The sequence below is a fragment of the Eptatretus burgeri genome, chromosome 4 (assembly GCF_056783735.1).
Source record: "Eptatretus burgeri isolate ZD-2024b chromosome 4, Ebu_testis_v1, whole genome shotgun sequence".
NCBI lineage: Eukaryota > Metazoa > Chordata > Myxini > Myxiniformes > Myxinidae > Eptatretus > Eptatretus burgeri.
The window spans coordinates 11,856,432-11,870,956 of NC_140964.1; the positions used below are offsets into that span (position 1 = coordinate 11,856,432).

Genomic DNA, 14,525 nt, shown 5'->3' on the forward strand with positions numbered 1-14,525 from the left:
AAAGTTTATGTCTCATTTGAATGAGTAAAATTTTCCTGCAATGCCATACGTTTTTTTTTCATTTACAATATTTATAAAATGTCAATGCCAGACAAACATACATACATATACATACATACATACTGGTACGATTGCTGGATTCAGACCAGTATACCGATCCCAATACTGACAAATCAATATTATGATAGCATAATCACCAATTTAGGGACAGATTGTTAAAAGAGACCATATGCCATCCGCCGGGAAAGCTGAATAAAACTTTGCTTCGGTTGTCGGCGTACAAATAGCTCCAACGAGAATCTGACCCTCTGTCCAGATCATCGATTAAAATGAGAAGGAAGCCCAAGTGGTTGGTTGGATGATCCAGCAGTGGTTTTCTTCTCAGCCTCCTGTTAGGAGGAGAGGAGATTGCGACCATATTCTGTGCAGAGCGTTGGTGCTGCCTAAGCAGACTCCTTGGCTATCGGGCACAATCCTGGACGGGTCGCCACTCCGACACAGTATACCAGCATGCTGGCACTCGTTTTGCCGACCTCGGAAGGATGACAGGTCGAGTTAACCCCACATTGTATTTATTCAACAACTGAGCAGGATTTGAACTCAGGACCTTAGGATCCAAAGCCCACCACCCAAACCATTAAGCCAACACCAGGCATGTGAGGTGATGACACCAATTTCCCATTATCGTGTTTTTTTAACCACGCTGGGGTTAACAGCCAAATGACGGATTCGGACGAAACTTTGTGGAGCAGACAAAAGCGAATGGAAGTAATCAGATTTAATAAATGGGGAGGTTGGGAGAGAGAAAAGCACAGGCAATGCCTTCAGAAAGTAGTCACAGCCCTTGAATTTTTTTCACATTTTGTTGTGGTTACGGCCTGAATTTAAAATGGATGAAATTGAGATTTTTTTGTCACTGATCTACACAAAATACCCCATAATGTGAAAGTAGATTTTTTTTTTTGAGAATATTTTTTTACAAATTAATTAAAAACTGAAATGTCTTGAGTCAATAAGTATTCCACCCCTTTACTATGACACTCCAAATTGAGCTCAGGTGCATCCAATTTCGTTTGTTCATCCTTGAGACGTCTCTCCAACTTGATTGAAGTACACCGGTGGCCAATTCAATTGATTGGACATGATTTAGAAAGAAATGCACCTTTCTCTTTGAGGTCCCACAGTTGACACTGCATGTCAGAACAGAAACTCCACCATGAAGTCCAAGGAACTCTCCGTAGAACTCCAAATAGAATTGTGAGGGGGCTAAGATCTGGGGAAGAGTATAAAACAATTTCTAGAGTGTGGAAAGTTCCCAAGAGAACAGTGAGCTCCATCATTAGGAAATGGACAGAATATGGAACTACCTAGACTCTTCCTAGAACTGGCCGTCCGACCAAACTGATCAGCCGGGTAAGAAGGACCTTCATAGGGAAGGTGACCAAGAACCCATGACCACTCTGACAAAACTAGAGTTCCTTGGCTGAGATGGGAGAACCTGCTGGAAGGCCAACAATCTCTGCAGCACTTCACAAATCTTGACTTTTATGGGAGAGTGGCCAGAAGGAAACCACTCCTGAGAAAAAGGCACATGGCAGCACACCTGGAGTTTGTAAAAAAAAAAAAAAGGCACATGAAGGACTGAGAGCAAGAGGCAAAATATCCTGTGGTCTGATGAGATGGAAATTTAACTCTTTGGGCTGAATGTAAAGTGCTACGTCTGGTAGAAACCGAGCACAGCTCATCACCCATCGAACAGCATCCCTACCGTGAAGTGTGTTGGTGGCAGCATTATGCTATGGGGATACTTTTCGGCAGGAGAGATGGGGAGACTCGTAAGGACAGAGGGAACAATGAATGGAGCAAAATACAGACAAATCCTTGAGGAGAACCTGCTTCAGAGTGCAAAAGACCTGAGAATGCAGCAAAGATTTACATTCCAACAGGACAATGACCCCAAGCTTACAGCCAAAGCAACACTGAAATGGCTTGAGAACAACAACGTGAAAGTCCTTGAGTGGCCCAGCTGAAGCCCAGACTTGAATCTCATTGGGAATCAATGGAAAGACTTGAAGATTGCTGTTCACCAAGGCTCCCCATCCAACTTGACAGAGATTGAGCAAATACGCAAGGAAGAATGGGAGAAAATCCACAAATCCAGATGTGCAAAGCTGATACAGACATACTCAAGAGGATTTGAAGCTGCAATCGCTGCCAAAGGCACTTCTACAAAGTATTGATTCAGGGTTCTGAATACTTATGTAAACTAGAAGACCACTCGGTGGAGCTCATACCTCCGCCACAAAATGCCTGATCCACGAGAACATATCTGGCCCAATACATTTTTGAAACATCATGCTATATCTCGTTTTTGGCCAAATCTCTCAATGGTGAAGAATCGCTTTAATAATTAAATAATTCGCGTATCAAGATCCGGTTTCGGATCCTCACCAAAATCGAATCAATTTGTCCGTGTAACACACCCAACGTGTCCACCATGCACTAAGTTTCATCTGAATCCGTCCACAACTTTTTGACATACCATGTTATATCAGTTTAGCCCTATCTCTCAATGGTGAAGAATCACTTAAAATATTATCAGATCCTGATCCACATTTGGATTTTCACCAAAATTGAATCAATTCTTCCTTGTCAAACGCTTCATGGCCACAAAGATTCGTCCGAATCTGTCCACAACTTTTTGAGATATCGTGCTATATATAGTTTTCGGCCGATCTTTCAATGGTGAAGAATCACTTGAAATATTCTAGTTGTCGGATCCGGATCTGGATCTACACCAAAATCTAATCAGTTTGTCCTTTTCACACACTGAACCTGTCCACCAAGTTTAATCCTGATCCGTCAACAACTGTTTGAGATATCCTGCACAAACACAAACAGACAGAAAGGGAAACAAACACAAACACAAACAAACAAACAAACAAACAAACATTACCTCCTTCTCCTTCAGTATTAGAGGTAATTAGATATTTCTGTATTTCATTTTCAAAAAATTTGAAAAACATGTTTTCACATTGTCATTATGTGGTATTTTGTATAGATCAGTGATAAAAAAATTAAATTTAATCAATTTTAAAATCAAGCTGCAACACAACAAAATGTGAAAAAGTCAAGGGGTGTGACTTTCTGAAGGCACTGTCTCAACAGCATTTACAGAATCAATGTACATTACTGTACTATATCAATTTATTAGATACAATTATGATTCCCCCGGAACAACGATAACTCGCTCTGCTTAACCGTTTACCTTTCCATCCATTCACTTTGACAAATACCATGACAAAGTGGTGAATTCACAAACAAAGATGATCAGCAAACCCATAGGTAGAGCCTGGCAAAGTGGCTTGAGGCAGTTCGAGTCCCTTCCAGGGGGATGGTGGGGGGCGACTGATACTGCATACCAACTGAAGAAGGAACAAGGGACGCAGCTTCTTCGGCGAGGTGTGACACAGTAGCGCTCTCTGCTGGCTCGGCGCATCCGGCACCGCCAAGGCGAAAGCAAAACTCTTCGGACTCCACAGAGCAATGAGCACCTGCCTTTTTCAATCACTCCTCTCAACCACATCTGCCGGCATTCTCCAGCTCTTTATCATTTGCTGATCTTTTGTTCTTTTTACTCGGTTGTTCTTTAAGCTCTTATCATCTGCCGATCTTAGATTATTTTTTTCTCAGTCATTAGATAACACCCCCAGCATGCTCAACCAGCCCAATTCACAAACCATCATGGTTTTTCCACCTCCTCCGGTGATACTAATTTCCGGCTTAGCAGCCTCAATATATTGTATGACTTTAAAAGAAACATTTAACGAAGAGATAACAGAGGATGGAAGGATCACAATTAAATCTGTCTGTACATACTGCACTTCCAACACGTCATGATCTTTGGACACAAATACCATACTCTTATGCCGAACAGTTAATAATGAAATAACTATACTAGGTTACCCCCTTCAACACCCATCTCATCCCCCCAACAATACATACAATTGCTAATTTTTGTAAGATTTGGTTTGGTCCTAAATTTTCCTTTATATTTCATTATGTTGTAACATATTCAGTAACAGGTGTGGATGAACTGCGGTCATGCTGAGCGAGATCTCACCCCAAGATTAAAACGGAGCGGCCGTTTAAAATTTTGAATGAGAATTTTGTGAAATGGCCTCGACGCTCACGCGCGATCAACGGTGCTTTCTAAACTGGCTTTCCCGCTCAGACGACAGGGCAAGACGGCAGGCTCACAAACTGCCTCAAACAATTTAATAACGATTTTAGTTATAAATATTTCCACACTCAGGCACAAGATGCAAAACTGTGGGAACTTCATCTTCATCGTACAGCAGACATAAAAACACAAGCACCTAATAACTCTATTTATATTGCCACAGATCTTGATACAACAAAGGGAAGAATGTGGAAGTAGGAAAACCAAAACAAGAAAGCCAAATCGCTGTAAGGTAATAAATAAAATTAAAGCACTCGTGCTCTCTTTTATAGGGAAAATGGCATTGCCTAGTGTGCTCCAAGGCCGGAAGATCGGGCCTGAGCTCCCAGTCATCACTCCATGGGGCTGGTGCCGGTCTGGAAGAGATACCAGCTGCCTTTGCACAAATTTGAATTGCACTCAGTTCTGGTCTCTTATGGCCATTGTCCCCCCCCCCCCCCCCACACCGCTGACTTAAAGGGGCAGGTCAAAGCACTGCACATCCAGCCGAACAAGCGTCCGCAGCTTCTGTGACTACATGGCTTATATCACTATGCAGTCTCTCAAGGTTGATGTTTGCCCTGCGGTTAATGTTGGATAGCCTTTTAATGAATATAAACCTATTTATGAATAAATAACTAGAGAGTTCATAGAACACTAAACCCTTGAGTAAGAGGACACGGGAAGGGTCTTTTAAACTCTTGCTTTGTGTTTCTGGGCATGATCTATATTTCTGACGAGCTGTGTTTTTTGTCTGAATCTCGATATTCCCCAATGCTAAGAGAGCGGGCGGCAAGTTTGATTGGCCGAGATGGCGTAAAATGGCTTAATATTTTATCCAAGTACTGCTAAAATGGAGGTTTTTGGAAGTGCCGAGGAGTTTTGCATTCGACAGTTCACAAGTATATAATTCAATTGAAATATGATAAAGGTTTTAAAAGCTGAAGGAAAAATTTTTTTTGCAAGTTTTCTGCCACAGTTATTTATTAACATGTTGAATTAATGATTTGTGTTTGTTGTTTGTGTCCTTTATGACCTCGTTAGAAACATTTAAGTTTCCTGTTTTGGATGATTTTCAATTTTGTTTGACTGCCAGACAGGCAGGAAGAGTAAAAGAAATTGCCTTACTACTCTATGCATGCCTAAGCGGGGCAAGATTCTGTACAATGTGCCAAATTCAGAGCCAAGGTACTGCAAAAGCCGCAGGTTCGTGTTCCAATTCATGTTCCCATTCGCGTTCTACTGTGTCCAAAATATAACATTCATTTGAAATGAAGTGGTTCCTCGATCATAGACACGTTTGTAGACAGGCAGACAGACAGACAGACAGAGTGAACCAATAATTGTTTAATCCCGTTTCTATACGCCCGATATATATATATATATATATATATATATATATATATATATATATATATATATATATATATATATATATATATATATATATATATATATATATATATATATATATATATATCTTCTTCTTCTTCTCCTTTCGGCTGCTCCCGTTAGGGGTCGCCACAGCGGATCATCCGTTTGATCCGCATAGTGATTTGGCACATGTTTTACGCCGGATGCCATTCCTGACACAACCCTGGTCGCCTCTTACGACACAGGGATATGGTACACCTATTTTAACCGGGGTATACACCGGCCCAGTACACTGGTACTCATTTCGCCGACCTCGGAAGGATGACAGGCTGAGTCAACCCCCTGGTGTATTAATTCAGTGGCCCAACGGGGCTTGAACTTAGGACCTTTTGGATCCCAAGCCGCTGCCCTTACCACTGCGCCAACACACCAGGCTATATATATATATATATATATATATATATATATATATATATATATACACACATATATATATATATATATATATATATATATATATATATATATATATATATATATATATATATATATATATATATATATATATATATATACACATACATCGGGGCGTATTATGTGATACCGGTCGTCCGTCCGTCCGTTCTTGTCCGCACTCTAACTCCCAAAGTTTTCAACTTTCACGTTTCGTATTTGGTACATAGGTACAGACTGTGGAGACGGTGTGTCGCGACATACGTTCGTCATCTAAAGTGGTTGCCATGGTAACCAGGATGCTGTTTTCCATGTCGTAGCACAATTCTGTATATACCTTCTTGTTCTTCATAAATTGACGTGTTTGAATATATAATTGTGTGTGTGTGTGTGTGTGTGTGTGTGTGTGTGTGTGTGTGTGTGTGTGTGTGTGTGTGTGTGTGTCATAGAGACTTTTTTGGGCGTTCATTGCGCTCTTGTTCACTTCTTGCGCAGGGTAAAAATAATCTTAACATCGCAACACATTTGTGTTTCATTTTAAGTTCCCGGCTTATCCGAATAACTTTTTCAAAAGTCCATGTTATACCACAGAGATATCATGACACTGTTTCAATATATTTACAACCACTGTAAGTTGAAGTTCAAAAAAATTAACAATAATTATAAAAATAATAATAAAATCAATTTATTGTATTGACAAATCAATGACACGTGAACCAAATTCATATAATTTATAATTTGTCAACTGAGTGAAATTACAATGTATATATATCTTACACAAGTACGTTATCCATTCATCGATTACTGACATTTTGCCTCGGTTCCAGTTGGGAGTGAAACACTTAAATCTGAAGCACAATTTCCCTATTCTCTCAAAATCAACCTTGCTCCAATAATATCTGAGACTAGGATGTTAAAAAAAATAAAGGCAGATCATTTGCTTGTAAAAAGCCAAAGGTTTTGAGTTTTTGATACAAAAGTGACTTGTTCACAAAATGTAATTGACCTTTACGATTGCAGTTCTTGTTTGTCCTTGTATCCATGATACACCTGGTGTCTCCGAAAGTGTAAAATAATGATTGGCCTGTTATGGAGGAGGATGATGGCATTACTGATTGGCTACTAACTCAACCAAATTTCCAACGCTTGTTCACATAACTGAGGAATCATCATCGTCATTAATGTCGTATACTTTTAGCGAAGCGTTGGTGCTGCCGAAGCAGTATCTGAGAACAGGTTGTGCTGGGTGGTTTACCATTGCTTTCCCAGCAGTCAGTCAGGGGATGAAGTTATAATTTATTCAGCATGCCGGCTGTACCTCCCCTATTCTTCGGAAAAGGCACGCAGTGGGATCTTTAATGTCCACTAACAACCAGTGCCGGCAGACTGGTCTTCCGACTTAATGTCCATGCGAGGGACAGCACACATTGATGCCTCGCCCTGCACATGACACACCATGGTGGCAGTTTATAGCTGGGCCAGGATTCAGACCCGGGCTTGACGGCTTGAAGATGAGTGTACATACCTCTAGGTTATTCTACCACCCAATTTAGGACTAGTGTTTTTCAAAAAGGAAAGCGTTCAATAGCAGTATTATAATATTTGGAAGCAAATGAAAATGTACAAAATCAGTTATGTACAACCAAAAAGATTAAGAAAACGTTTGACCCTCTTTGTGTGGAATTGAGTCAGCTCTTTCAAGAGGCAACCTGTGTTGTGTGTAACAAACTGAAGGATCCACAATTTAGAACCGATTATGAAAATATACAATTCAAAATGAGAATAAAATTTGATATTCAGGTTGACGCTGTGTGCATGTTTTGCAAATTGTGCAATGAGAGATCAAATACCAACTGACTACGTAGCAGATCATATAAACCACACAAGTTAGGATATTAACCTAGTAAAATATTCAACATAAATTCAAATCTCATTAACTATTTGCTTACATGCAAATGGACTTCAACAGATGGCATTAAGTCAAGCTCACGTGGTTCCTGGTGGGAGAAAGGTTAGTGAACAATATGAAAGGTTACAAAATGACCCGATCAAACAGATAACAGGGACAAATACTTTCCCCCATTATAATAACCAATACTACCAAGGTAGGATGAGTGACATTTACAGGAGGTATAAAATTGCATTGTGATAATGCAGCAAAAATGTACAGCACAAATGCTGTTTAGTAACACGATGAAGAAATTGTATATGTGACGGGGTGACAATGTACGGTGTTGTCACGATGCAGGGAGAACCTGAATTGGTTGTGAAGAGATAATGTAGTGTCACAATGGATGTGAGGTTGTGAGGATTGTGTATCAAGGCGAGCTAATGCAGTAATTTGTCACATTAGCTGGGAAACTGTCCTGAAGCGAGGTTTCGTGGTCCTTTGCTTGGAATGCACCAGTCGTCAGCCTCTTGACTGCTCTGGTAGTGCTTGAAAACAGACTTGTTGAACACAGGAAGTCTCTCCACAGATTCACTTGATACTGCCTGCCGGGACGGATACAATGTAAAAAAAATCAGGTGCGAAATTGTGAAATCGAAGATATAAATAAAATCAAAGAAAAGAAAGAGGTAAAATTATGGGATGTTGGACGACCCACCTTCCTACAGTGAAAACGTTTTTGTTTTCAATTCATTCCACTTCAATTTTTTTTTAAGTGAATATGGTTGGGAATATCGACTCTCAGAGAATATTCTTTTAAATGAACAAGATAATCCATCAATCATGGCAACACGAACAAGGGTTGGCATGTAATAAGATGAATAGTTTTCATTATCGATGTTGTCGAGACGTGCTTTGCTGTGATGAACATTAAAGATCATATTAATATGTCGATGCTATAATGTGTTATGTCAATGATGTGCATTGGCCTGCCTTCCGAGCTGTCTTTGTCTGTCATTGATTTATCACCTGCAGCGGCATTTTAAAAATATAGTTCCATGTATTTAAGAAAAAAAAACAAAAAAAAACCTATCACACAAAGGTAACGGAGGTGAGTTGGGCCGAGTCCCAGGCCTCAGAATAATATGACTGTAGGAGCTCAATGGCCTAGTCAAGGCAAACTGATTCACCTATTCTAGGCAAAGCTGGAAAATAATCCCAAACATTATCTTAAAAGTTCGTTTTGGGCAAGGGCAGTGGTTCAGAAAAATAAAATAAATCATACTACCGTACATCATTAATGGCAAAAAAACATTGATAAAGTGTGTGTGTGTGTGTGTGTGTGTGTGTGTGTGTGTGTGTGTGTGTGTGTGTGTGTGTGTGTGTGTGTGTGTGTGTGTGTGTGTGTGTGTGTGTGTGTGTGTGTGTGTGTGTGTGTGTGTGTGTGTGTGTGTGTGTGTGTGTGTATATATATATTCTCCATCGGTCTGTCTGTCTGTCCGTTAAAAGAGGGGCTTCAAAATCAAATCTCCACCATTTTGTTTGCTCCGTGGGAGCCTCTTTTGTAAGGCTCGCACTTTCTTGCACTATCTTGTCTTTATCTTAACTGAAATTAAATATATCAGATTTCATTTTTCAAGATCACTAATATGGTTTAAGACTAGATTGCATATGTATATACATTATGATATATATGTATATGCATAACAAGACTCGTCCGGTAGATCCTCGCTCTGTTGGTTGGTTGAAAGCAGTAGATTTTAGACTGTGCCAGTGGAATGTCACCACCTCAGCTGTTTTTTTTTTTTTTTCATAGATGTTGCGCCAAACAAGGCATTAAGCCACTCGAGGTAAGAGGCTAAGAAAGAAAAATAAGAAGAGGAAAAACTGGCAAAACCTTCACCGAGCCCTGAAACAAGGAAACCTTTTCACACGCCCACTGTGCAGGAGGGGGTAACTCGGCCAGGTGGAAAAAAAATATTTTCCTACCCCCACTGTGTGTTTTTTTTAGGAGACACAATCTCTGTACTGGATGGCTGTTGGCTCCCAAAGGGAGCTCATCGGCCCTTTATCAGGTGTTGGTTTTTGTCCTGGCAGGGTGTCACAGTCACCCTCCCCACGAGCAAAGCCAGCGAGGGGTGTCGGTCTAGCCACCAAAACCCGACCATGTGGCAGGTAGAGGTGTACAGCTTTGACTGTATGTCATTAATGAGCTCCTACTGCTCCCTTGTTCTTCATTTAATTCATTTACTTATCTGCTTGCAAAATCTTTGAGATCTGTCACATTAAAATCGCAAAATTGGTGAGTACTGCAGTCATCCTGCAACCAATTGGATACTTTATTTCTGATGACAAAGACTCAGTTCTGTTGTTTTGATCGCAAGGTAGACTTCAAACAATTGTAATGTTAAAAAAGTTGCTCGTTTGCTATTGTCATGGCACCAGTGGTCAAAAAACTAACTTTATTCAGTTAAAATGTAATTCCAAATTTACGGCAAAATAAGTACAAGATCCACCAATTCGAGATACTCTGGAACATCTGCCTTTTTGAAAACCCATCTACCCATATGTCTTTCCATACCAGCTTCTCTCCAGGTATTGTTGCCCTTTTTTTGTTACCTTAATGAAGATGATTGCATCAGTGCCATATCCCTCCATAGAGTACAGCTGCAGGTCTCCTTGGAAGTAACGAGCATACAGCCGTGATATGGGCAGCCCGTAGCCAAAGCCAGCCTGCAAATAACGAGAATTAAACTGACGTGTACCACATTGACCTTCTTACTCATGAGGTTCAGAGGTAGCACAAAATCATCGACACTGTAAGGCCGCTCATTGGCATTGGTTTCACAATCACATGATTGCAGAAGCACAACGCTGTGCACACGTCATGCATTTAACCTGCACGCTCCTTTACAAAAAAAAATCCCGATGATTTCTCATGAGATGTGGTGGAAGTCTGACGTGAATCTCATCAGAGCTTTCATGAGAGATTTTTGTTATGGCTCTGTGCTCGACATCCTTCCGGTGGGATGGACTGGGAGGGAGAAAGGGCACCATGCTCCTTTTCTATCTCAGTTGTCCCATTTGATTTTGTCCACCTTGCCTTTTGGATCCTTGAGAAAACAAGTACACCGCACAATTACCTTCAAGTCAAATGATAAGCCGTAGAACCCACCAGAGGTGCAGCACGGGCAATATCCCCGAGTGGAGGAGGAGCTGTTGTATACATGTAGTTGAAAAGAAGATCAGTCTTTCTGTGTGGAACACCACCACCACGGTCACTGACCTGTATAACATGGAACCCACTAGTTTCAATGGATTGTACCCGATTATTTAACAAAAAATAATTATAATTAAAAAAAAAAACAACTAATAAAAGTAACAACATCAAACATGGAAAGTTTTCATCCACTGGCAATTCAATAAAATAAAAGGTTGCATCACATCCTTTTCACATCGGCATTAAACGTGTGACTTGAATTAGGCACAAAGGATAGTCTAAAAGAGAACAGCACAAGGTAAGTAGAGAACAAAGGGAAAAACAAATAAAAACAAACATGAAGTTTGTCCGAAGGGTCCTTGTCAACCTTCAACACCACGTTTCTCATACAAGGTACAAATTGAGGGAAGGTTTGTCCGTATTGCACACTGGGCAATCTTCCTGGTTCTTTCCAATTTCATGACATTCTCTTATGACGAATTATCAAATGTACATATCAAATTGAAAATAAGAATACTTTGAATCGAGGATATAAGAACCAAAATGCTATTATCGACGTGAAACTCTAAATTTCCTGAAAGAGCACAATCTTTGGTTTGCTTTACCAGCCAACGCTTGGGAATTCTTGCTCCATTTCATTTTGTGGTCAATCACCGTGTCCAAACACTTGTACTCAGAAACTTGTTCTATATTATTATCATGAACTAGCAGGGACCCACGGAACATCCTCACGATGTAAAAATGTAACTTCAAGTCCTCAACTTCCCTCCTCACAAACCACAAGTTACCAATCTCCCCTCCCAAACCCCATGTTCTTAACCTCCACCTCTCAACCTTGAGGCTTCAAACCCACTCCACACACACAATAACTCCTAAACCCCCCCTCCCCACCGAACACTGAAACTGCAATTGAAACAGCAACACCATTGCCCGTATATGTGATGGCTCATCAGGGATGCCTGTCCAGCTCACAATCCTGCGAGATAAGCAGAAACCCTGTGGAATTGCAACTCTCAAGTGACCCTATGAGCAGCATAATTGTTCCAATAAATTACCCTAAACCAATTATCTTCTTCCTGATGCATAAGTCACCAATTTATGTCGTCTATATTCCATCATTTCGATAAAACATCGTCAACACATTATGGGACAATAGTCGATTTAAGTCACGCTTGTCCGTTATAACATTGCTCAAGATTTTTTAATTACAGTGTGCTTCCGTTTGTCTGATATCCGGAGTGTGTGCACCTTTGTGACCAACCTGCATATATAAATGCTTTAGTGTCCTTTGTTCTCCCAACCAACTCACTTTTTAAATATGCACATGAAGTCACATGGTCTATAAATGATTTGAGTTGCTCCGATTGCAAACGGCTTTAGTTATTATTTGCTCGTTAAAGGACGGATTGGGTTTGGGATAATTCGCGGCTGAAGGGAGAGCATCCTTACATCCAGCACGGTGACCGCTCGAACTGCCGTTTTGATGCTGGGTGTGAGAGAGTCCCAGCACGTAGCTTAGCTGGCTCAGACATTCCATTGAAGCACAATAGCACTTGCCTCTCCATCCCTGTAGTCAGTCCCTCCACTCTCAACACACACAATTAAATTGTCTATTTGTGTACATACATTATTTCAATCCTGTTCTGTATTGATTTGTTTAATTTTTGTCTCAAATATGTACTTTCGTAAAGGTCAACTTCAGTTAAGGTGATAATTTTTTTTCTCCAGCAACACGTCCACCCATTACAACACCATTTACATGGTGTTTCAAAAAGAGTGATGCAACTTTAAATGTTTATTTACAAAGAAACAGAAACCTCAGGAATGTGAACCAAACATTTCTAGAAAGCTTATGACATGGTATTTTCGATCACTCATCACTATTACATTAAGTCACTGCAAGAGTTGGAGAGGCCAAGGTCTGAAATTGGCATTTTCGCAAAATCCTTGTAATTGACGTTCTCGATGTGTGCCCCTCCGCAGTTCAAACAGACATTGATCCTGACTCCAAAGTTCTGCCAATTTTCCTGTAGGTCTCATGTGGCACTGCCTGGAGGAAGTCTGACACATCCAGTGTGGCAGGGAGGTTGGTATCCATCCTGTCACTGAGCCATTTGCACATATCAAGTCTCCTTCTCATATCATCTTGACTCAGTTTATGCTTAATCAAGATGATGTGTGGGAAAAGCTTCAGTTCCTCAGTGAGGATATGCCAGACTGATGGTTTGATGCCTGGCTCCAAGGAGTGCCGGCGGTTGGACTTCTTGGGACTGTCCACTGCAGAATCCTGCATGGCGACGATGTTGGCTTGGCTATTGGTTAAGCATGAGTCACATTTGCTCTACGGCGAGGATACGGCAGCCTGAATTGACAGAATTGACCCCTGAATTGACAGAAACGTGCGGCGACCGCAGAGTTTCTGAGGTGGCCTCAGGATGGCCCTACGCCGTATGGCTATCTTTTACAGGCCTCCGTGGAATTAAAGCGCAGAGTTATAACTTTTTTCATTTCTAGGTTGGCCGTATCAATTTGACAAGCCGTAGCCATAACGTAGATGTGTTCCACGTCGACCGTACGTAGGGCGTACGGTGAGCTTGCGTTATTCGTGCGTTTTCCGTGGGCTCTTATCAATGAAAAATGAATTTTGCCAACCCCCAACAAATTACGGCGGCCGCACTATTTCCACGTTCGCCTTCGGGCCCCCCGGCGGTCCCCCTGCGGTCGCCTTGCGGTCACCTTGCGTCTGCCTTGAAAATTCTATGGCCACCGCAGGGACGCCCTGAGGTCACTGTGCGACATCAAATCAAAGACCGTACGGCACCCCCACGTTTTCAGTCTCCACAATTTCTAAATACCCCGTGCGGCTACCCAAAAAATAAAAACATATGTGACTGCTACATTGTGTGACCATGGAAATACTGCGGCCGCCCTATAATTTCTAGTGACCAAAGATTTTCTAGACCCTACGGCCGCCGAGCCAAATGTGACCGAAGCATTACTGATGCTGGCCTGCCACTGTTGTGCTTGCTCTGGTTGTGCACTATGCCTGGTGTGTTGGCTTAATGGCTAGACTGGTAGGCTTGGGATCCTAGGATCCTGAGTTCAAATCCCACTTGCTGTTGAATTAATATCAGGTGGGGTCGATTCAGCCTCTCATCCTTCCGAGGTCGGCAAAAATGAGTGCCAGCTTGCTGGTATCCTGTGTCGGAGTGGCGACCCGTCCAGGATTGTGCCCATTAGCCCAGGAGACTGCTTAGACAGCACCAATGCTCTGCACAGAGTATGGTCCCAATGGATGGATGGATGGTTGTGCACTGTACCCTTGTGATCAAAATGTTTCACAATATGTTGAATGGCACAACTTGTGG

At 41.4% G+C, this 14,525-nt stretch overlaps 1 protein-coding gene across 1 annotated transcript in view; it reads right to left on the reverse strand.

Moving 5' to 3' along the window:
• Nucleotides 1-6,718: 6,718 nt before the first annotated feature.
• LOC147027488 (pyruvate dehydrogenase (acetyl-transferring) kinase isozyme 1, mitochondrial-like) overlaps nucleotides 6,719-14,525 on the reverse strand; it is a 31,008-nt gene continuing 23,201 nt past the window's right edge. Inside the window, exons 9-11 of the mRNA XM_085876950.1 lie at nucleotides 11,113-11,223; nucleotides 10,557-10,670; nucleotides 6,719-8,542 (exon numbers count right to left, since the gene is read on the reverse strand). Coding sequence (XP_085733076.1) covers nucleotides 8,399-8,542; nucleotides 10,557-10,670; nucleotides 11,113-11,223 — 369 coding nt within the window. The 3' untranslated portion in view covers nucleotides 6,719-8,398. The remainder of the gene's footprint in view (nucleotides 8,543-10,556; nucleotides 10,671-11,112; nucleotides 11,224-14,525) is intronic.